Source organism: Hippocampus bargibanti, linkage group LG22 (genome assembly GCF_051943395.1).
Source record: "Hippocampus bargibanti isolate YZ-2025 linkage group LG22, ASM5194339v1, whole genome shotgun sequence".
NCBI lineage: Eukaryota > Metazoa > Chordata > Actinopteri > Syngnathiformes > Syngnathidae > Hippocampus > Hippocampus bargibanti.
In genome coordinates, this window is record NC_142755.1 from 1,106,381 (window position 1) to 1,129,460 (window position 23,080).

The following is a 23,080-nucleotide window of genomic DNA, read 5'->3' on the forward strand; positions in this document are numbered from 1 at the left end:
TTCAGGTTGCACCCGGTCGCAAGGTGGTACAGGCGACGTGTCGCTGTCAAGCAAGACGGGAAAAGTCAATTGGGCCTGCGACAAAAAGGCCAAGGCGGTGTTGAGCCATGATGGATTTGTATGTTAAGATTTACGGCGCAGAGGTGGGAATCGGCTATCAGCTGCTAGCTAGCAAATGCAGAGCTAGCTAGCCAGCTAGATAGCAAATAGAGAGCTAAATAGATAGATAACTATCAGCTAAATAGCAAATAGAGAGATTATGTTCATATCATTATATTATTGTTAATTTTATACTCCATTCGAACCTGTTTAGCACTCTATTTAATCCACAGAGAATCATGAAAAAAATCCCAATAATGACAACAATTATTGTTTAAAATCGTTTTAAGAAGGTATAAGGGTGTAAATGACACAAAAAAGATGTTGAATAAAACATTACAAAGATAAATAATAATGATACGAAGAAAGGACATGCTAGCTACAGGTCACTGCTGACATTTTAACTGAGATTTACATGTGAGATAAACAACAATTTCCGATATAAGGCTTACTGGGATGTTTTTTTTCACCTTTTATTTCTGTGGAGTTCATTTTGGGTCTTAATTTCAGAAGCTTGTACAGTATGTTGCTGTCGACCTGCGGGGTGGAAATATAGACACAAAAACATCAGTGTGTCAACAGAATAAAATGGACATTTTGGTGTCGCGCAGTCAGGTGTTTTGTGTGTGTTAATTACATTAACAAGGTGTTTTTAATTTAACTTGAAATGAATGCCTTTGCAATCATCGTGCCTTTTGCTTTGCATTAAGTCTTTTTAGCTTTAACTTTTAGTATGTCGCCACCTTGTGGTAGAAACGTACAGAGAATGGACAATAGGGGAAAAAACATTAAATAGCAGTGAGAAAAAAAATGATTTAGGGAGCATTTTTATGTATAATTGCACTTGTGCAAATTGTGAGATTAATCGCCACTGTCGTCGCTTGCAAGGAGCACAAGTAGTTATTGATATGATTCCGAGTTGGCAATTCGAAAAACTTTGCATTTCTTACTGGAATTGTTTTCGAGATAGAAAACACGAGAGAAGCAGATACGTATAAGTGAGAAATTGATATAAAATACCTCGGAGGAGAGAAGCGGTCGTTTGGTGATGACAAACCGCGTTTCACCGTTCAAACAACGACAGTGGGAGGGCGAAGGGTGCCACAGGGGAGGTGCGTTCAGGAACTAACGTAAATATAGTCTTTAATATAGATCAGGGGATAATATTGAATAACATGCAGGATAGTGGATGTATTGTTTGTTGTTTATTTAATAATCACACGTGAATGTCGATCTGGTTTGAACATAACAATTCAAATGCGGGGTAATTTGTCTGGAATGGATGAAAATTTACAGGGAACGAGTTTGTGACGAGTCATTGAAGGCGCCATGGCCCTCTGCTGGCCAGAAGCGGAAGTGAAGCGGTGGCTGCGCGCTGGGACTGGTCCTTTCGCAGCCATTTTCTGTCCAACCAAACAGCCGTCTGAGGAAGGGAACCAACCAGGGCTTCATTGCAGGTCTGTGTCTGACTCCGGCCAATGATTGCTAACCGATTGCTCGTTAGCTCGAATGGAAATGTCCGCGTGCCGATTTTTTTTTCTTATTTGTCGTCCGCTCGTCAGGAAGTCTCACCACCGGCGAAACTTTTTTTTTTTTTTTGCAATTGTTCGTTAAAACGAGTGGGGCCGCCGCCGCCGCCACGTTCTCCTCCGACAAAGAAACAAGGCCGACAATTCCCCAAACGCTGGTGTGAAATGTCCATTTTCGCAATGGGACGCGGCGTGTGTGCGCGCGTGTGTTTACCGATCAAAGGTAACGGAAAGGTTGCCTGATTATTATAGAATGCTGCATTTTAATAGTATTTTTAATCAGGCGAATTTCGCAATCTCCTGTTCAAAGGGGGGTTATCGCCAGCTAGTGAACTAGCCGCTAGTTAGCATAGTTTAGCTACACGTACACACAGTCGCGTTTTTCGCTCGTCTTCATTGCATACTGGCGTCTTTCTGCACACATCAAATGCATTATTTTTGTAATTAATATTCACCCGATAACTACTTAGTAAAATTGATATTACGTAGGCGATGGGTGCGGTTTGTTGACAAGGATCTAAACGGCCACATCCGCACAACTGTATATGTTTTAGTAACATTAAATTCAGGACAGTGAATCGTTAAATTAATCTTACACAAGCATTTACTGCAACCGCACTTAATTGCGTATAGGTGCGGCGCTTATAAACAATGAGAGCTCTCGTCCAGAACACCCCCACCTCTTCTCTGCCATCGGTTACACTTGATTATATTGCCTATCATTGTCCTTTTGAAAACCCCGAACACCCCATTGATCATTTCCATCGGTGGGTTTCCCCCCCAAGATGGACGGAGACGGTGCCACGACAGACGCCTCGCAGCTGGGCATGGCTGGGGAGTACATCCCGTCGACGCACTATGTGTTGCAGCCAGATGGTAAACGGTGGATAGTTGAATAATAACGATACAAACTACCAATGACGACATACTAATTGACTCGTAGATGATCCAGACGAAGGTATGAACGATCACGACGACGGTGGTGTCAAGGAGAACTTTCGTGAGCAGGATATCTATCTCCCCATCGCCAACGTGGCTCGAATTATGAAAAACGCCGTCCCTCAAACTGGAAAGGTTTGTTTGAAAAAACACTAAAACCACTGGATACACCCTCCCAAAAAAACACAACAACAACAACGCGTATTCTTTCCCGCAGATTGCAAAAGACGCCAAGGAATGCGTGCAGGAATGCGTGAGCGAGTTCATCAGTTTCATCACCAGCGAAGCGAGCGAGCGTTGCTTCCAGGAGAAGCGCAAGACCATCAACGGCGAGGACATCCTTTTCGCTATGTCCACGCTGGGCTTCGATATGTACGTGGAGCCGCTCAAGCTCTACTTGCAAAAATTCCGGGAGGTGAGACACGACCGCAGGGCGCAGACCCCTACGTATTAAATATTGATTTTTAGTCTGATTTAATTAGAAGAATAAATAATAATAATGAAATGGTCTGTATTTTCACTTAACCAGGCAATGAAAGGGGAGAAAGGCATTCCCGGCGCGTCCGTGGGTGAAAGCCTCGGAGAGGAGCTAACAGATGACAGCTTTAGTAAGTTGACTTTGACGCAATTTGGATTAGAGTTTTTGTACCCGCGCTCAACAATGACATGATCTTCTATTGCTTGCAGCAAACCCTCTCCCGGCAGGAATTATAACGGCTGACGGTCAGCAGCAAAACGTCATGGTGTACACCACCTCATATCAACAGGTAGTTGTATTTTATTTTATTTGTATTTGCGTCCCCCTGTCATAAAACATTGTTACAGAATAGTTGCAGCAAATGTTCTTTGATGGGGTCGTTATTTAAATCAGCTAAATCAATTTTTAGCGCTCGTTTTTAACTCGTTCACCGGCAGACGATTTGCACAAATGTCCACTCTGGTGCCAGGGTTTTTGTCATTGTCACTCCAATTGGAGGACCCACAGAGTACTGACTTTTAGGACTACATAAACATTCAATTCAGCGTAAAAAAACACAGCCTGTCTTTTTTCATCAGGAAAAAATAGTTAATTCCTAAATTATATGGGTTTGGAGTTATCTGAGATTGAAATGGGGCCGGCTGTACAAAATACGGCATCAAAAGAGTTAAAGCTAGCCGTCTATCTAATAGCTATAGCTGGCTATCTATAATTATAATAATAATACGTTTAATTTCTAAGCGCCTTTATAATAATACGTTTAATTTCTAAGCGCCTTTCAAAACTCTCAAGGTCACTTTACAGTCACAGGATAAGTTTTGCAGTGGGTGAGCAGCGCAGCCACACGCGCCAGCGTTCACTCGACCCAGAAGTAACTCAAATAGATGGAAAGCTTGCTAGATGGCTAATAGCTAGCTAGCTAATACCGGTAGATAGCCAGCTTGTCAGCTAGATAGCGAGTAGATACATAGCTAGCCTTATAGCTATATAGCAGGTGGATAGATGGATAGCTAGATAGCCAGCGAGATAGCTAACAGATAGCAAATAAATAATAATTAGCTAGCTATCTAGCTAGCTATCTAATAGTTATCTGTTAGCTATGTATTGGCTAGCTAGCTAACTTTCTATCTATTTGAGTTATTCCGGGTTGAGTGAACGCAAGCGCAATGTGGCTGCCGCTGCTCACCTACAGAAAAAAAACTTATCCTGTGACTGTAAAGTGACCTTGAGAGTTTTGAAAGGCGCTTAGAAATGAAATGTATTATTATTATTGTCAAAGATGGGCAGTTAGCTCAAAATTTGCAGTCATTCGAAAGTGGCTCTGGATCTTCCGCCAGCCTGCCACAAAGTCATAATTTCTACTCTGTCCGACAGATTCCCACCGTACAGCAGATCCAGTTTTCATGACAAATTGTCACCCAAACCCTGGCGTGAAAAAGCGAGCCAACACTCACCCAGATGAGCCTCCCGGATCGGCGGGTGAGGAAAGGTCATCGAACGACGATCAACCAACGAACGAACGGCTGTTGTCGCACCCACAAAATCACCACCTGTTGAAATAGAAAATAGCTTCATTTCCATCACATGAACAAACGTTCCATCTGTGTCGTTGCGTGCTACCAAATGTCTCACATTTTAACTCAACTTCCTGTACAATATATTTTTGTTTGTTTTATTTTGAAAGGCTTCTTTTCATGTGATGTAATCTGTGATGCAGCTCATGCGGTGCATGTTAATAGCGTGTTTAGCTTTTTTTTTTTTGTTTTGCCTCTAAGAAAGTGGGGCGTGACGTAGTGGACTACCCAATGCTAATTTTTAGCTACTTAACTGGGAATTTACTACTTTTTTTTTTCACCCAATTTCTGTCCTTTAATTCCAATCCAAAAGGCGTATTCAATCCCGTTCCTAAAGTGTCGGTTTTCCCCATCTCGCCAAATTAAAACGTTGAGATCATTTTGAAGACTTAAAACCGATTCGTGTCAATTGTGGCTACAGACCAAACGATTAGAATCAGGATAACGTCACCACGAGGAACACAATTGAAGATCCCCCCCACAATACAAACATGTGACGTGTAAACTTGACAGTATTTTTTATTTATCGTACACCAAAAAAAAAGGCCAATAAAATTGAAGTTATTATTTTAACCTTTTGTCTGTATCGTGCTTTCTTTTTGTTCCCATATTTGAATCACATTTTAATTAGTCCTGATAGCCAGAATTAAACCACGGACAAGATATATCACGCCATTTTGCTTGCCAGCCCGAATAAAACCACATCTCAAATGGAACGGAAATGACGTCATCGCATTCATATCAATTATTTCCGCCCAGCTCGCTGCAAACAAGTCCATTTGAGGACCCATTTTGATGCTGTATTATGTAGTGGGGAAATACCCCTACCTTGTGGACATATTGGGAATTACAGTCACGTGACATGTTTAGCTGTCCTCTGTAGTATCCGCCGTCCCTCAAAAGGTTAAATATAAAAATGAGTACAGAGTATGAGTAGAAATAATTTCCGCTTTGCTTGTTGTAAACATCAGATGAATGCAAGTGGAGGATCCATTTTGATGCTGTATTATGTAGTGGGGAAATACCGCTACCTTGTAGACATACTGGGGATTACAGTCCGATTCGTGGAATACAGGTATTCATTGTATGTTGCCATGTAAGGTAAAATATTAATTGTCAAGTATACGTCATAAAAGTAATATTTTTTTATGAGGATAATCTAAATATGTTCATAAACAATCAAAATGAAGGTTGTCATTAGCAGTGTTCGTCTTCGTATGGCGTCACTCACAATTGGGCGAACGGCGTGTGGGGCATCCTGGAAGCGGATTTGCTGGATCCGTGACGCGCTGCGGGAAGATTACAGACAAAGTCGGCAACATCATTAACCCTTTCATGGACCCTGGAACTTGATAACATAAGATGTCCACTGTAGGGTTAAATATAGAATAATGATACATGTCATAGATATAATATAACAATATATATATATATATTTAATGTATTAATACGGCATCCATTTTCTTCCTCTGTTAATTTATTTGTCAACGCCAGAAAATGGCTTCCATATTTGTCAGCATGAGTCTCGGTGGTCCTCCCTCAGCACACTTCCTTCGATAGAAACAAGCACAGGAACCCACCGACCCACCCACCGCCCTTGGCCTTTTCTTTTTCTTTTCTGGGGAAATCTATTTGCAGTTTCCTGAAGCCCCACCCACCCACCCAAGCCCAAAAGGGTCAGCGAGTGGCCCCGACGTCCCCCCTCCGGCCGCTGATGGACACACCGTCTCACCGCGTGTCCGTCTCATGTTTGAAGAGTTTCCTTTCCTGTTGGTTGCTTTTATACTTTGAACGCATTGTGTTCATATGTCGGATTTTAAGCCCCGCCCACCCTTGTTGTATTTGAGTCACACTATAAATAACGGCAAACTACGCGGACGAGGTCAAGTTTTTACCCCGTCTACTCAGGATATTCCCTTGAACACAAACAAATGTAGCCCTTATAACGACATATTGCTCTGAGAAAATAATCATTTCTTTGGCCATTTACAAAATGGCCGTCAAGATAAATGGAGATTGGCTTTATTTTATGTCTGAGTAAGATGCCGTACTTGGCACTCTTTCAAATGAAGTCCTGTGACACATCATTTCAATTAAAAAATAATAAAATAAAATACAACTACAACATAAAAAATAAAAAATACAATAAAAAATAGGAGAATAAAAAAATATAAATAAATAAATAAACAAATAAATACATGAATGAAATAAAACGAAAATAAAAATAAAACGCACATGTTTAAATCATTACATTATTAATTAAACTTAAAATAACGTTTTTTTTTAATGTATTTTAATGCAGTGGTAACTGAACATACCCCCATTTTAACATTCAATTGAGTAATTCTTTGTTTTACCACTAGAGGGAGCCCCCTGTGCTGAAATGTAATAATAATAATAATAATAATAATAATAATAATAATAATAATAAATAAACTCTCAAGGACACTTTACAGTCACTGGATTTTTTTTTTGTGCGGGTGAGCAGCGGCAACCACGCCGATTGAAGAATTGATTACTTTTCGACATTACATTAGAGCCAAGTGGGGTAGTTTTTAACACCCACGAAGTGTGCCGCTCGCCCAGAACCCCCCCCAAAAATAATATTTGTACTTAGTTACTTTCATGAGTAGTCGACTGGGCAGCACATCCTCCTCACAGTATCGCGGTGGCGGCTTCTGCCTTCCTCTGTGTCGTTAACGTGTTCTCCAGGTGCCGACGTGGCTTTTCTTCGGGTACTCTGGGATGCTATCACATTGAAAAAAAAACATGCATGGAAGATGAATAAAACATTGTAGGAAAAGTTTTTTTTCGTCTATGTATGCCCCTTGCGATTGACTGGCAACCAGTTCAGGGTGTCCCCCGCCTTCCACCCGAAGACACCCAGCCAATAACGCATTCATCGGGACAACAGACGACATCTGTTGTGGATCTCGGCAACAGTTGAGGATGATAATTCAGCTCCTCCACAGATGCTATCAGCGCCTCTGTTTGTTGGCTTCTATCTGGGGAATGCTCTCCCGAGACCCGCACGCCACCTCTTTCCTCACGTTGGCCTTTGACCCCATCTGCTCTGAAGTGCGGCGACGTGACCCTAAATAAGGAGGGCTGACAGCAAAGCGCCCCACTGTCAAAGTAGTCAAAAAAGGGCGTGTGTATCATCCTCAAAGTCCCTGATACAACCCACGCTACACCCCCTCCCCCTACCTTCCTGAAACCCACGCGAACACTCCTTAATGCTCCAAATGCCGCTCCACTCGGTACCAGGACTCTGATAACAAGGTGTGGACTGTTCTGGATCCTGTCATTAACCCAAAACGCAGCGCTGAGTGTTTCAGAACTGTTTGGATGATTCAATGCTTAGAATTTGCATTGAAAGGGAGACAAAGTATCACGCAGCTTTGCCAACGTGCTGTTATGGAAAGAGTTATATTAATATGTAATTTTAAGGTCCAGGGACCCCCCCCCCCCCACCCCCCCCCAAAAAAAACAAAACAAAAACAAATAAAAAATTAAATAAAAAAATAAATAGCTGCGCAAATATATCAATGAATAAATAAGTGAATGAATAACAACACAAATAGATAATTAAATGAATAAACACATTACAAAACAAATAACTACAATAATTATTTAATGCAAACAAAAGACAAATAAAAATAAATACATAAAAAATGCTAAAAATAAATAACAACATTACTAAATAAATAAATAAATGAAGAAGACAGATAAATAATAATGAATAATAACAACACAAATAAATAAACGAATGAAGACATAACAACACAAATAAATAAATTACTAAATTATGTAATGAAATCAAGACAAATAAATAAAAATAAATAACTAAATTACTAAATAAACAACACAAATAAATAAATAAATAAACACTTACATAAATGAATAGCTGCAAAAATATATCAATGAAAAAAAATGAATAAATAAATGAAAAACAACAGAAATAAATTAATGAATGAATGAAAGAAAAAATGAAAAGTAAATAAATACAAAAAACCCCAAAAAATAAATACCTAAATTGCTAAACAAATAAATGAATAACACAAATAAATAAATAGAAAAATAAAGAATAAATCAATGTAAAAAAAAAAAACAAAGTAACTGTCTAAGTAAAACTCCAACCATGCCCATTTTTTACATCCTCTTTATCATCAATATAAAAGTGGGCAAACGGCGACATCGGCAGCCATTTACCAAAGCGCACAGCTGTCCATTTTTGAAACTCAAGAGTTGTGAGTGTGCTTGAGCTGAGCAGATTGTTCCTTGAAGAGGCAACTTATGGACACAAAGTCTCAAGATCACTTCAATCTGGACAGATTGATTGATTGATTGATTGACTGTGGGAACATTTCGCTTAATTGCTACAGCAGCCAATGCATATTTTGCAGATTACAGTAAAGCAACGATTGGGGCTATTTCAAAGCATGTCGATGGGGGAAGTCATCCAAGAAAGAGTGGAAGTGCACGTCAGGGTTTGAGTGACGGGATGACACAAGCGGGAAGGATATGTCACATTATATCCGGAAAGAGGGGGCCATTTTTTTTTGAAGAAAAAAAAAAACAAGCTAAAATGTCAACAATATTCATTTCATGCTGTTTCCTACTCCTAGCAATGTTCTATGGAGTTGATTCGGGGACACTGATGGGTGGGAGTTCATTGTTTCCCATTGGGATGTCAATGGTGAGTGTTACTTAATCACCATGGATTTGCGCCGTTGCGGCGTGTATACACACACAAACACACATTATGGTGGCATGGGGGTCCGCCTTCCCGCCCGGCCCTCTCATGTCCGGCTTTGGAATTCCTCACTCGTGAGCTCAGCCGCTCCATCCCGTCCAATTCTTTTTCTAACCCCCCGCAACTCGTACCCACATCCACACCCAGTCGTCATTAGCCCCGTTTCAATGACACAGGCATGTTAAGAATGTGGTGCAAACACATCCGCCAAAATCCTCCTTAGCACCTTCTCATCTTGACTCCTCCATATCTTCTTCGACCCCCCAAAACCAATGCCTGGCGCTCTTCAGCGCTTTTTTCTATCAGTTGTTGTGAAACGGTACCAATCGCAGAGTGGTGGCGGACTTATCGGACTCATTTGGAGCTGTCTTCTTGTTTCGCTTAAAGGGGGAATTTACGGCGTCGGTGTTAGCGATTCATCATTATGAAGCCATGATTTAAAACGTTTGGGAATGGCCTTGTTTTTATCCGGGCCTCCCGTTGTAGATGTACGTTTTTCAATGAGGAAGCGAATCCATTTTTTTCATTTGAAATGATGGTATTTTAAAGGCTATTTTTTTACCTTGGAATGAACTCCAGATGTCGACTGCGATGGCATTATAAGGCGAATCTTGGGCCCGTTTCATGTGCATGTTGATGTCTGGGGAGCAAAGTGGCTGGGATAAGATCAAGGGTGTGGAAGTTTTCCTGGCTGTTCGTTTCCTGCAACCGCGTCGGTTATTTAATAATGGAAAAGAGGGTAGGAGGGGGTGGGGGAGGGCAAGGGGGGGGGGGTTCAAAGATTGAGATTCAAACGAGATGAATCATAACTCGGACGTTGATGTTTTGCCCTTTTATGTGGCATTCATTGGGTGTTAGCATACTGATTGAAAGCTAGGCTAATTTTAAGCATCACATTTGATGGATATCAACTTTAAACTCACTATGCTGGGTGATTTATTTGTGTGTTTTGTATTTATTTTCACGTCTGGCAAATTTATTTTTATTCGTTTTATTTTTTATTGATTTGTTTATTTATTTTGTATGTATTTATTTGCTTATTTATGTATTTGTGTATATTTCTGTATGTATGTATTTATTTATTTGTATGTGTTTTCTTTATGTATGTTAGTTTGTGTATTTTATGTGGTTTTATGTATTTATATATCTGCTTATGTATTTATTGATTGTTTTGCGTTTTATTTATTTATATGTATGTACTGTATGTATGTATTTATACATGTATTTATTTTTTGTGTTTTATTTATGTACTGTATTTATTTATTTATTTAATTCATTTATACGTATGTGTTTACTTTTTATTTTTATATATTTTAATTAGTTATTTATTTGTTAGTTTGTTAATGTATTTTATGTGGTTTTATCTATTTATGTATTCATTTGTTTGTTTGTCTTTTACTTATTCATTCATTAGTTTGTTTATGTATTGTATGGGTTTTTATGTATTTGCTTGTTTATGTATATATTTATACATGTATTCATGTATGTATTTATGATGTATTTTTTTTTATTTTATTTTATTTTCCTTGTACAATTTTAATGATTGTCGTAGTTTCATAAGCAGTTGCTCTCCGGCTCCCTCTCCAGTTTGGGAGTGTCATTTGACAGTCCCCAAATGTCAAAAGTTGACACAATGCTGACTTTTCCCTGGATCAAAGGCTCGCCGCTGATGGGACTTCACCCTCACCCCCTGCCCCTCGACCCCTCACCCCCCCCCCCCTCGTCCTTGATGTCAGGCCCCATTTTGGGAAAGCGGGAGGGCCTCATTGTCTGACCGTTTCCTTTGTTATTCAAAACGCAGCGCCCGGATTGGCCCTGGCGCTTGATAAGGGAGGCAGGCGTGATTCTGGGATGGCAATGAGAAGCGCTTTATTGCTGGAGGCGAGGGCCTCGTCGTGCACAATAACCCGCCAGGAGCCAAAGGGGAGGGAACGACCGGCGCAGCCAAAAGAAGGGCCCGGCCGAGTATGCACAAAAGCATTCTTGGCTTTGCCTTGTGAGGACGCAAACACAAAAAGGCAGACGCGGCGCGATCCTTTTCCTTCAAATTGGAGGAGAGAGGCGTGATTGGCGGCCACTTGGGAAGTCATCGGCTGCATGAATGATCGCCACATCTGGCAGAAGAGCAACAAGCAAGTAGGATGGGGGCCAACATGAGGATCGCATGTCTGCTGCTTTCGCTGAGTGAGTACTTGTTGAAGTTTTGGTATTAATGGAGGGGGGGGGGGTGATGCTATTTGGTGTCGTCCAAGAATCCAGAATTAATTTGAATGATCTAATTTTATTTAAAAAAATATTATACAAAGAGCATTACGGGACTTCTTTTATTTTATTTTATTTTTTTGGGGGGGGCTATTTTATCAATTTATTAAAAATCTGATTTATTTCTTAGATTTTTAGTGAATTAAAAAAAAAATAAATAGGTCAATTATATTAATTATATGACATGAAATTACTTTATATTAATTAAATGATACATGTAATTATTTTAAAACAAGTAGAAAATAAATGTAAAGCTATTAAAAAAAATATTCAATGTTAAATGAAATGGATAAAGCTGATCTTTTAAATACAATACAATACAATACAATAAAATACATATTGATTGATATAGATAGGTCGATTTCATTGAATTACATTTAAACTCACGGTTAATAAATAAATAAATTATTTTGGGGCATTTTATTTTAATTTTATTACTAATCTCTTATTTTTATTTTTTTAGTGAATTAAAAAAATAAATACATCAATTAAATTAAATATATGCCATGAAGTTACATGATAGTAATTAAAGGTTACATTTAATTATTTTAAAACAAGTAAAAATGAATGTAAAGCTAAATAGTTAGATATACAAATGAATAGATAAATAAATAAAAAAAAACAAGTGAATAAATAAATAAGGAGGAGAAGGAAAAAAAGTGGGCGGGGGGCAGAATGTTACACTTGACATGAAATGCGAGATAAGGATAAAAGTAGCATATAATAATATATATATAAGTATATAAGTAGCTCATGTATTTTGTTTTTCTACTTTCATTCCTTTCATCACTTTGCTGCTGTGAAATGTAAATTTCTCCACTGTGAGACTAATAAAGGCATATCCAATCCAATCCAATCCAATAATGAAGGCAATTTTATAGGATATAAAAACAAAATCCTGTAAATCGATGGCGCCATTTTGAAATCAGATATATAAATATATATTTTTTTAAGATGGATTATTGCGGTACTTTTATCCATTGATCAGCTTCATTGGTCGATTGGTTGTCTATTTTCTGGCTTGATGGCGGAATTTTACAATCAGTACAAAGGTCATTGCAATCATATCTGAAAGCAAAGTAGGACTAGGAGCCGGAACATCTGCCCCCCCCCCTCGACCTCCACCTCCTTAAAGGCCTCCCAAGTGAAGAGCTTCTCACACTATTTACGCACAGAGAGAGAGAGAGAGAGAGAGAGAGAGAGAGAGAGAGAGAGCTTCAGAGTGTAGAAGGAGCTTGAATAGCGAAGTAGAGCCATGACCTCGCTCCTTGGCTGCTAGTAAAGAGATTTTTTTTTCTTTCTGCGTTGGCTAATTATGCACCTGCCTGCTTAGCCATTGCACTACGTGAATTTAAATAAGAGCTTTTATTTTTTTACGCCCTGGGAAAAAAAGCGATGTGTGACATAACCCCCCCACCGTTACCCAAAAGGCCACTTTCCCTGATAGAAAAAGTATATCGAAAGCCCATCGACACAATGCCAACTCCTCAAAATAGAGAACGGGCGTGTGAACACGCATGGCTGTGTTTATTTGGAACGTTTCGCGAGCATGTGAAGGCGTGTCCAAAGGATGATCAATATTTTTTTATATATCCTTAATTTTAAAATCTATTAAAAATAAATAAATAACATGTTGCTTATTGGGGTATTACGACTGCGGGTATACTGGAGTCGATCCGAGGTGTTTTGGGGAAAATGGTCGTGGGGGGGCACCCTGAACTGGTCGGCAATCAATCGCCGGGAACGCATTGATGAACCATCGGTGCTCAGGATCCCATCTGGGGACAATTTTGAATGTTCCATAATGTGCTTGTGTTATTCCGCCAAGATGGGGATAAATTTGCGGTTTTGACTATGACTACTAACTATATATATATATATAATTTAGAAAATGGGCATTTTAGATGTTTTTATTTAATTTAGAAAATAGCTATTTTAGTATTTTTAAAAGAAAATAGAAAATCATATTTTTTTTATTTTTTTTACTTACAAAATCACCATTTTAGTTTTTTTTATTTAGAAAATCACTATTTTAGAATGAAAAAAAGAAACTCACCATTTTATTTTTTTTTTATTTAGAAAATCACCATTTTTAAATTTTTTTTTAATTTACAAAATCACCATTTTAGATTTTTTTTATTTAGAAAATCGCCATTTTCAAAAAAAAAAGAAAATCGCCATTTTTAGATTGTTTTAAATAAATTTAGAAAATTGGCAATTTAGAATTTTTTACAAAAATTTAGAACACCGCCATTTTCAATTTTAGAGTTTTTTTAAATACATTTTTTTGCCATTAAAAAAATTGAAAATCACCTTTTTAGAATAACAAAATAGAAAATCGCCATTTTATAATTATTTTTTAAATACATTTAGAAAATCACCATTTTAGTAATAAAAAAATTTTTTTTATAAAATCGAGGACTCATTCAGTCAACGACTCCTATCCTAATTTGCTGTTCCTAATTGTGCCTATAGATGGCAGCGCTTAGCACACGCAAGTAACAGCGCTACAGCCCAATATATTCATGAGCACGCCCCCATAAATAACCCAAAAATGCTCCATGTTTTGATCAATTCTTTTTCAAAATCAAGCTGGCGGAAGCCCAATTGCCACTTCCGTCATCACGCAAAGCATTTGTTTGTTAGCGTTCACCTCATATTTGATATCAAAAATGTTCACTGACCTCACACCCCCTCCCCCTTCCAAGAAAGACGCTCGAAGCAAACAGCTGGACGTCGGCCGACGGGAAGAGACGGACGGCATCGCGGGTTATCAGTCCGCGCCAGGACTTCCTCGCTCCGTGCGGGACGTCTGCGCGCCGCGTTTGGCTCGGGGTCATGACCTGTGTCCATTTCCGACAAGATAACAAGGCGGGTCGGGTTACGGGATAGTCGGGCGGCAGGGGAGATGCGGCCATCTTTGGCATATTGCTGTCTTTTGCTGGCCGGTGTGACAAGTGAGAACAATGGAATTGGAGGGGAGGGGGGTGACTTTCTATCAACATCCTGGTTCCCAAGGAGGGTGTGGTGGCAGGAGATGGCCTTTTCTCGCTCCCAGGAACCTTTTCCATCTGGCCTGGATGAAAAAAAAAAAAACAAGACAAAAAATCAAGAGCCATTTGTTGAATTGAAGTCCAACTCCGGAACTAGTTATATGAACCCAGCCAGCGGTGGCCATATATTTTTGCAAAGGGGGGCTAAAAATGTCGGGAGGGTGGGCTAACGTTGACGCACGTTCTTGTAATATAACAACAATTCATTTCAATCGATTTCAATAAGCCATTCTGTGTTTCTCATGTTATTTATTTTAATTTCAGTGCTCTTAAGCACGTTTGAAAAATGCATATGAAAATTGAATGGGACTGACTTTGAATATTTTGGAACAGTTGAACAGGAGTAAGTGTTCTTTTATTGATTGTCGCTATATTAGAATAAAAACAATAATAATGAAAATGGCCATTTTAGAATTGTTTTTTAAATTTGGAAAATCACCATTTTCGAAATGCGTAAACCAAAATAGACATGCTGTTTTAATTCCGGTAGCCAAATATGTCTCCTATTAGGTTATAGAATAAATGAAAGAAAGGGTTAATGGGGATATACGAACATTTAAGACAACATAATGATCAGCTGGACAGTTTTCGGACATATGACATGTACCGACACCCTATAATTTCCCCGTACATGTCGCAATCATCTCCCAGGATGTCAGCCATGAATCACACCCAGCGACTGGTACCGACCGGGACCTCCTCCTCCTTTTCATTCCTTCATTTTTCTTTTTAATGCGCAATATTCATCAAAACAGAGCAATTAGACGCGTACGATGTGTGGGATGCGTGAATGCAGTGACCTTAACGTTATCGTGAACGTAACCTAAAAGTTGTGCAGACACATACCAGACTGGTTGCCAAGGATGGGGGAGTGTGTTGTTTGTGTGTGTGTGTGTGCAAGTGTGTGAGGCAGCTCATTTCCATTTGGCAGAGAAATTTACAACGCCTCTCCCCCCCCTCCCCACACTCGCACACTGGGAAGACCCCTCCCTTATCCGGCTTCCACCCGGCGACCGCTCACAATGGCGCGCCGGCCTGAATTAGCCTTCATAGTGTAACGAGGCCTCTCTGGTGGTTTGGAATTGTTGCACGGGCGCACGTGGGGGCTCTTTGTGCACCAAAGTAATGTCCCAGTGGCTCTTTCATGGGTGTGTCGTCGCAGGACAAACGACGAGTTGGCTGGCAGAAAAACAAACTCATAAACGTGTCAAATTGTAATGTCTGCTGTCACGAGTCGCTAAGCTAATTTGTGCGTGCGCCTTTTGTAAAAGGGGTTTAAAAACAAATAAACAAACAAAGGAGACGATAAAATGTAACGCAAAACGATGACTGGAATGAAAGAAAAGTACATCCAAGTTAGCCATTAAATACACAAAGACGACGAAGTGGCTGACAGTAAATAGGAATGGTAGCAGACCATGCTAATGAGCTAGCTTGAAAATTGGGCAGGAAAAAAAAGAGACGTGTCAACACTCGCAAACATAAATACATCAACAAGAATAAATAATAAATGAACACCGAAACAAACTGATAAAAATAAATAAATGAATACATAAATAAATATAACAACAAAATAAATAAATGCAAGAATGAATACATGAATGAGAAAATAAATAAACAAACTTCAATAAATAAACAAATAACCATAAATAAATACATAAATAGATGGAAGAATGAATACATGAATTTAACAAATAAACAAATGCAAGAATGAATAAATGAATGAATGACAAAAATAAACAAATAAATACACGAATAACTAAATAAATACATACATACATAAGAAAATATATAAATAAATGCAATGAATAAATGAATGTGAAAATAAATAAACAAACAAACAAATGAATAAATAAGCAAACAAATAAGTAAATAAGCAAATAAATAAGTAAATAAAGAAAGAAAGAAATACACAACTACTAGCCCACAACTGCTTCATGTCCACCGTTTGGCTCCGAAAAAGGCTCTTAATTGCATTGGACCCGCTAAATGGGGACCCGAGGAAAAAAAATAAAACATACCCGCGAAACTCCTCAATTCACTGGGACATAGTGCCTTGACAAGATGCTACCAGCCGTGGCTGGCTAAGACGGTAGAAAGACAACTATTCATTTTGATCTGTTTCACCTTGCGCTCTTCACTCAAGCGCGATTTATTGAGTTCTTAAATCACCGTAACGACAACATAGCTTGTGACAAAAAATAAAAAGAGTTTGACGCGAAAGGAGAAGTAAACGGATTAGCACGAGGGGGTTTTCATGCCTTGAATTCACTCACCTTTTATGGCCACGCCGTTTCTATTTGGGCAAAGGAAATCGGATGACCCGCCGGTGACCTCCATCATCAGGAATGATGAAACAAAAACAAGGTTGCTGGTGATAGTAGCGGCATCAGGGGCGTTGTTGCCTGCAAAGAAACAGATGTGGCGGTGACAGCTGAGGGTCAGGGGCTAAGATGGGGGGGCTGAGGGGGTGGCAAGGTAATTTCGGGAAGGAGTGTGTGTGTGTGTGTGTGTGTGACATGGATGTTTCAGTGAGCATCTGTCTCTCTTCAGCAAAAGTATTTTCTTCAAGTGATGTTCCTGTGCCTGCGTCTACCAGCCACCACCTGACCAAAACACGCGCTTATCAGTGCACTCATGACCCCAAACGCCCCCTCGCCATGATGATGGATTTGCAGCCTTTTAATACGTAGCTTCTTTTGAATCAACTAGAAAGTAGTAAGTTGTCATTATGGATGGTGACTGAAAGATATTCTAAAAAACAAATATGTGTCCAATTTCTGGATTCAAACTTTCTAATATTACTTTGTATGACATAATTATTGGAGATAAGGAAGTATGGCGGTGATATCGTGATGACATCATCAGCACAGTGACCGAGCGGTCATTCGTCATGGTTAATTGCGAATGGTTATGTCATATGCCATCAGTTGCTTTGTACGCGGGATACGATACAATAGATGGGCGGAGGTCACAATGCACAGAGGTGGAGGAGACAGATGCCATTGTAGTGCCCACGCACGCACACACACACATGCATATATATATATATATATATATATATATATATATATATATATATATATGCAGTGGGCTGGGGAGGTGTGTTGCTTCCATGTCGATTGTGTCCAACATCCTGGCCCCGTCACTATAAATAGAGCCACAGAGGAGGAAAATGGATGTATTATGTATTTATGTATTTCTTTATTTATTTATTATTGATCTATCTACTTATTTAATTCGTATTTATCTACGTAATTATGTATTTATTTGAGTATTGATGTGTCTATTTATTTATCTATATAAATATCAATGTATTCATTTATTTATGTATTATTTATCTATCTACTTATTTATTTAGTTGTGTATAAATGTGTCTATTTCTATATTAATTTATTTATTCATTTTTTTATTTTTTAATCATGTTTTTATCTATTTATTCAATGTATTTAATTGTGCTTTTATATATGGAGTAATTTATTCATGCATTCATCTATTTATTTACATATTTATGTATGTATGTATTTATTTATATTTATTTATTTAAATGTATTTAATTAAATGCATTTATTTACCTATCAATTTATTTGTTTGTGCATTGATTTATCTATTTATTGATCCATTTATTTATGTATGTATCTATTTATTTATTTTATTTATTTAATTGTGTTTTTATTTATTTAGCAATATATTTATTTGCGGATTGATGTGTCTAATTGTTTATTTACCAATGTCTTTATTTATCTATTTATGTTATTTATTTAATTGTGTATCTATTTAATTTATCTATGTATTTATTTTTATTTATCTATTTATTTGTTTGTTTATTTGTGTATTATTAACATTCGAACATTTTTTCAATATTATTTTATTCGTGTTAACTCTTATATTAAGCGCTTTGTTACAGCATAAGTTTTTGTGAAAACGCTATATAAATAATAATAATAAATCATTAAAAAATGTATTGTATGATATTGTATCAGTTCTGATTAGTTTGTTTGTGGCCCATGATCTTATTTTAACATTTTCAATTTTTTAGGTCTTTCCTGTCACAAAGCTCTCTCAGACGACACGACAGCAACTTCTGCAGTCACGGTGGCGAAGGATGCCCCCGAACAAGGTGTTACGAATGCGCTCTCCAAAGCGCTAACCCTCGCCAGCGTCTCGACCATCCAGAACGTAGCGCAACCCGTGACTGACAAATCCCAAACGCTAACCACGACAACCGCCGACACGGCTAAAGTGACGCGGGCACCGACGGGGTTACCAGCGGTCACCTCACCTCTGGTGACGACGGCGCCCACCGCGAAGGTCACGCCAGCCCCGACGCTAGCGCATGTGCCGCTAACGAATAGCCATGTTAGCGCCGGCGCTTCTAGCGTGCCGACGACTATTAAGATCGCCACCCTCGCCTCGACGGTGTTATCGAAAACCACCCCTGCGGTGACGACAGAAGCACACGAACCGAGTAAAAAGAACCTTGATGCTAACACCGCGACACTGACAAGCAAAATGGCCACCGTCGGTACGACTGCGAATCATCATACAGTCACGCAGACCGTCGCCGTCGTCGTCACGACAACGCAACAGGATGTCAATGCAGGTAAGGTCATATTTTGACTTCTATGGGGGTGAAGGTCAAATCCATGAACCGGAATCATACTTAGCGCCCATTTTGATCCAATGTATTAATGCTGTAGCGACGACTACGGCGACGAGCCGCTCGCAGACGGTGACTTCAGGCTACACCGAAGCTTCGGTGAGGCAGGAGACCACCAGAAGATCTTCCATCCCACCTTCTACTGCCCCCTCCGTTCTCGTCACCACAAGTGCGACCCCCGGCGCAACATCCTTGAAAGTTAGCGTCACCACCATGAAAACTCCGACTTATCCAAAGAAGTTTTTGGTAAGGGATTATTTATCTATTTACAGGTAACATCCAACTTACGACCGGCTTTACTTACGACCACGACCTCCAGACCATATTTTTAAATTTTTAATTCTACACCTGGCATCGCAACGCGCTAGCAGGCCGGCAACGCATACGACAATTTTGGCAAGCCAGCCAGCATCTCACACTCGCACAGAAATCGACCGTGCGATGGCACAAGAGGGGCGGAGTTTGCTAGTCATTTAGCCTCTGAATCTCTATTCAACATTTTGAATGTATTTCGACTTGCAACCATTTCGACTTACGACCGTTTGGTCGGAACGGAACTCGGTCGTAAATCGGATGTTACCTGTATTTATTTTTTGATAACTAAATATAAACTGCATTTAACTAACAGGTCATATTTATTTTTCCTCGTCCTCATTGTCTCCAGTACTCGCTGAACAACGGACAAGAGGTAGGGATTGTTCTTCAATCTCGTGTTCTTTGAATGTCTGTGCGTGTAAGGGCGTTGATGAATTTATACGGGAATTAAAAAGCACCAATAGGAATAATACGCCGGGTGTGTGTAAACACCCGCTCCCAATTCACGACAATGCACGCCCCTCCATGGCCCGTTTAGAAAGAGGAGGAGAAAGAACTGGTGGAGGTCTGCAAGCGCCTGATGGGGAACCTGAAGGACGGAAACTGCACGCTGACGTGGCGCCACCATAAAGGCAAACTCGTGTTTGACTGCGTCGAGATCAACGGCAAAGGTACGCCGGATTTAACTTAATCCAGCTATTTATACAAACCGATTTGCCCCCATTTCAAGCTCAGATAACTCCAGACACATATAACTTAGGAATTAACTTTTTTTTTTTAATGAAAGAAGAGTCTGGGGTTTCTTATGCTGCATTGAATGTTTATGTAGTCCTAAAACTCAATATTCTGTGGGTCCTGCAATTTCAGTGAAAGTGACAAAAACCCTGGCACTGGAGTGGATGAGTTTTTGTTTGCACAAATACCAATTTATAATCATGTTTTTTAACATCTTGTGGTGTGAACCATTTCCCAATTGTATCTACTTGCTCTCTATTTGCTATCTGGCTGGCTATCTAGCTAGATATCTACAGTATTAGCTGTCTATTAGCTATTAGCTGCCGCTGCTCACCCACAGAAACTGATTCTGTGACTGTTTTGGGGGTCTGTTACAGTGAAAACCGCCCTGGCAACTCAGTATTATGAAGAAATAACAAAGGTAGGTTGGATACTGATACAAAAATACATATTTTAGTGTGGATTTAGCCCCTAACTTTGGATTTCTTCTTTTGTTGTATGAAGAAGCCGACCGATAACAAAACCCTGATTGCCATCTTGGCGTCGTGCGGCGCTCTGCTGATTATGATCATCATCCTGGCCGTTTGCGCGTCACACCATCGCAAGCCTTACAGTGAGAACCAGGTAGGGCGGACATTTCTATTTGCTATCTAGCTGGCTAGCTATCTATTATCTATATAGCCATATAGTTGGCTAGCTATTTACCTAGCTATCTATTAGCTAGCTAGCTTTCTATTTAAGTTACTTCTGGGTTGAGTGAACGCCGGTGCAGCAACAGATGCAGGCAGACACACTCGAAACTTCATTAATAGCTGGTTCCCTTGCTTGTATCTTCTCTTAGCTATCTGGCTAGCTATCTTTTCACTATCTAGCTAGTGGGCCATCTAGCTATGTATCTGTTGGCTATCGATTGGCTAGCTAGCTATCTTTCTATTTGAGTTACTTTCAGGTTGAGTGAACGCTGCGCATGTAGCCGCCGTTGCTCACCCACAGAAAAACTTATCTTGTGACTGTGAAGTGACCTTCAGAGTTTTGAAAGGCGTTTGTAAATGAAATGTACTATTATTATAACTGTTTATAGATTTTTTTTTGTTAATTGCAACTTACCACCAGCAACACTTGACCGAGGAGCTGCACGCGGTGGAGAACGGTTACCACGACAACCCTACGTTGGAAGTGATGGAGGTGCAGCCGGAGATGCAGGAAAAGAAACTGGCCCTCAACGGGGAATTCAACACCGACGGTTGGATCGTCCCCATCGACAATTTGCTCAAGGAGGACGTCCCAGACGAGGAAGACACGCACCTGTAAAAGAGTGCAGGACCAATATGGAGTTAATACTTTGATCGCCCCCCCACACCCCCTAATCAATCGGGGTGTATGGATTATACCAAATCATTTTGATGCCTAACTTCAGCATAAATGAGGTCGCACACGGCGCCTTTACAAAATAAGTTTTTATCCACGTTCAATACACTTTTTTGTACACAAAACAGCTTTTTATAGGCCCTCAGATCAACACTTCAGACACTTTGTATGCTCGTGATTCAAATGCTAAATGGTGCCTTGAAATACGAGCGAACTGTGCTGTGAGTGGTGTTTTACTGTCCCCTTGCGGCCAATGGGGGAACAGCAGCATTAGCTGAATGCTTATGACAGATTAGTTTTGACAAAACTCTATTTTTTTGGGTCGGGTAAAATGCATTAACATTTCCATTCCCTTCAACTGAACACATTGAACTTTTATTTTGAAGCACCATTGTACTGATAAATGAAACTATTCATAAAAAAAAATTACATCCCGACTAAAAGCCTCTTCTGTCTGAAACATTGTAAATACCGATTATTATTATTATCATCATTATCATATTGCTGATGCTGGACGGTTCAAGTTTTTTTTGTTTGTGTTTGACCTGAGCACATTTTAAAATGCATTCAAATAGTTTGCCTCGTTTTAAGACAAACAATATATATATATGCGACTTAAATATACAAAAAAATGGCTAAAATTAGTATGAAAAATATGCATCACGTATGCGCACTGAAAATGTTTGTAATAGTCCATCTTAATTTCAACTTTAGACATGCAAGTAGTACCATAAAATGGTTTATCATTTTAAAATGTCTAATTACCTTGAAAAATACATTTATAACAAATTATATTTGAAGTAGGGGGTTGAGAATTGCTGAAAAAAAACAGTTGGTCATCGATCAAATAGATCAATTCAGGATCCTTCTTATTCGAGTGTGGCTTTGGCGCCCTCTTGTGGCGTTAGAGAATACACATCCAAAAAAGAAATACAGTACATAAAATATCCCCCCAAAAAATGAAAAAAATAATTCAAATGACACACACACAAAACAGACAGGTGGCTTTGTGAATAGTAAACTGAGAATATGCAAATGATTGCATCTATTAATTCATCTCTAAATAGACTTTTTTGTTTGCTTTTTGTGTATGTTCCACCAAAGTTTGTTCACAATATTTGTACTTTGTACTTTTTTTATATTTATGGTTGGTTTGCTGATACAAGTGAACAACAGGGGTCTGACACACTGGAAATTGTAAATCACTGTCACTACCTTTTTTGCAAATAAAGTTTTTTGTTCACCACTTTTAACATACAGGAGTCAAAGTGCATTTGACAAAATAATAAAAAAACAAGAGAGGAGAAAGATG

General features: G+C 39.2%; 2 protein-coding genes and 1 long non-coding RNA gene across 5 annotated transcripts; 2 read left to right on the plus strand and 1 right to left on the minus strand.

The window, feature by feature from the left end:
• Window positions 1-1,460: 1,460 nt before the first annotated feature.
• Window positions 1,461-5,192, plus strand: LOC148881509 (nuclear transcription factor Y subunit beta-like). 2 transcript variants are annotated; one of them, XM_088988655.1, is made up of 7 exons: window positions 1,461-1,556; window positions 2,414-2,504; window positions 2,572-2,702; window positions 2,785-2,982; window positions 3,097-3,175; window positions 3,255-3,334; window positions 4,420-5,192. In XM_088988655.1, the coding sequence occupies exons 2-7, from the start codon at window positions 2,414-2,416 to the stop codon at window positions 4,450-4,452; spliced, it is 612 nt and encodes a 203-aa protein (XP_088844781.1). In that variant the 5' UTR covers window positions 1,461-1,556; the 3' UTR covers window positions 4,453-5,192. The 2 variants fall into 2 exon arrangements, with proteins under 2 accessions (XP_088844781.1, XP_088844782.1); XM_088988656.1 differs by lacking the exon at window positions 1,461-1,556 and adding an exon at window positions 1,578-1,851.
• A 659-nt stretch (window positions 5,193-5,851) lies between these two features.
• On the minus strand, window positions 5,852-17,096 carry LOC148881510 (uncharacterized). 2 transcript variants are annotated; one of them, XR_016113660.1, is made up of 5 exons: window positions 16,967-17,096; window positions 14,322-14,713; window positions 9,938-10,015; window positions 7,241-7,367; window positions 5,852-5,908 (listed from the first exon to the last, which is right to left on the minus strand). It is a non-coding gene; the product is annotated as an uncharacterized LOC148881510 (long non-coding RNA). The 2 variants fall into 2 exon arrangements; XR_016113661.1 differs by lacking the exon at window positions 9,938-10,015.
• On the plus strand, window positions 11,240-23,023 carry podxl (podocalyxin-like). The gene is made up of 8 exons (XM_088988640.1): window positions 11,240-11,559; window positions 18,730-19,293; window positions 19,391-19,596; window positions 20,015-20,038; window positions 20,204-20,336; window positions 20,778-20,821; window positions 20,905-21,024; window positions 21,514-23,023. The coding sequence occupies exons 1-8, from the start codon at window positions 11,517-11,519 to the stop codon at window positions 21,709-21,711; spliced, it is 1,332 nt and encodes a 443-aa protein (XP_088844766.1). The 5' UTR covers window positions 11,240-11,516; the 3' UTR covers window positions 21,712-23,023.
• Window positions 23,024-23,080: the final 57 nt, after the last annotated feature.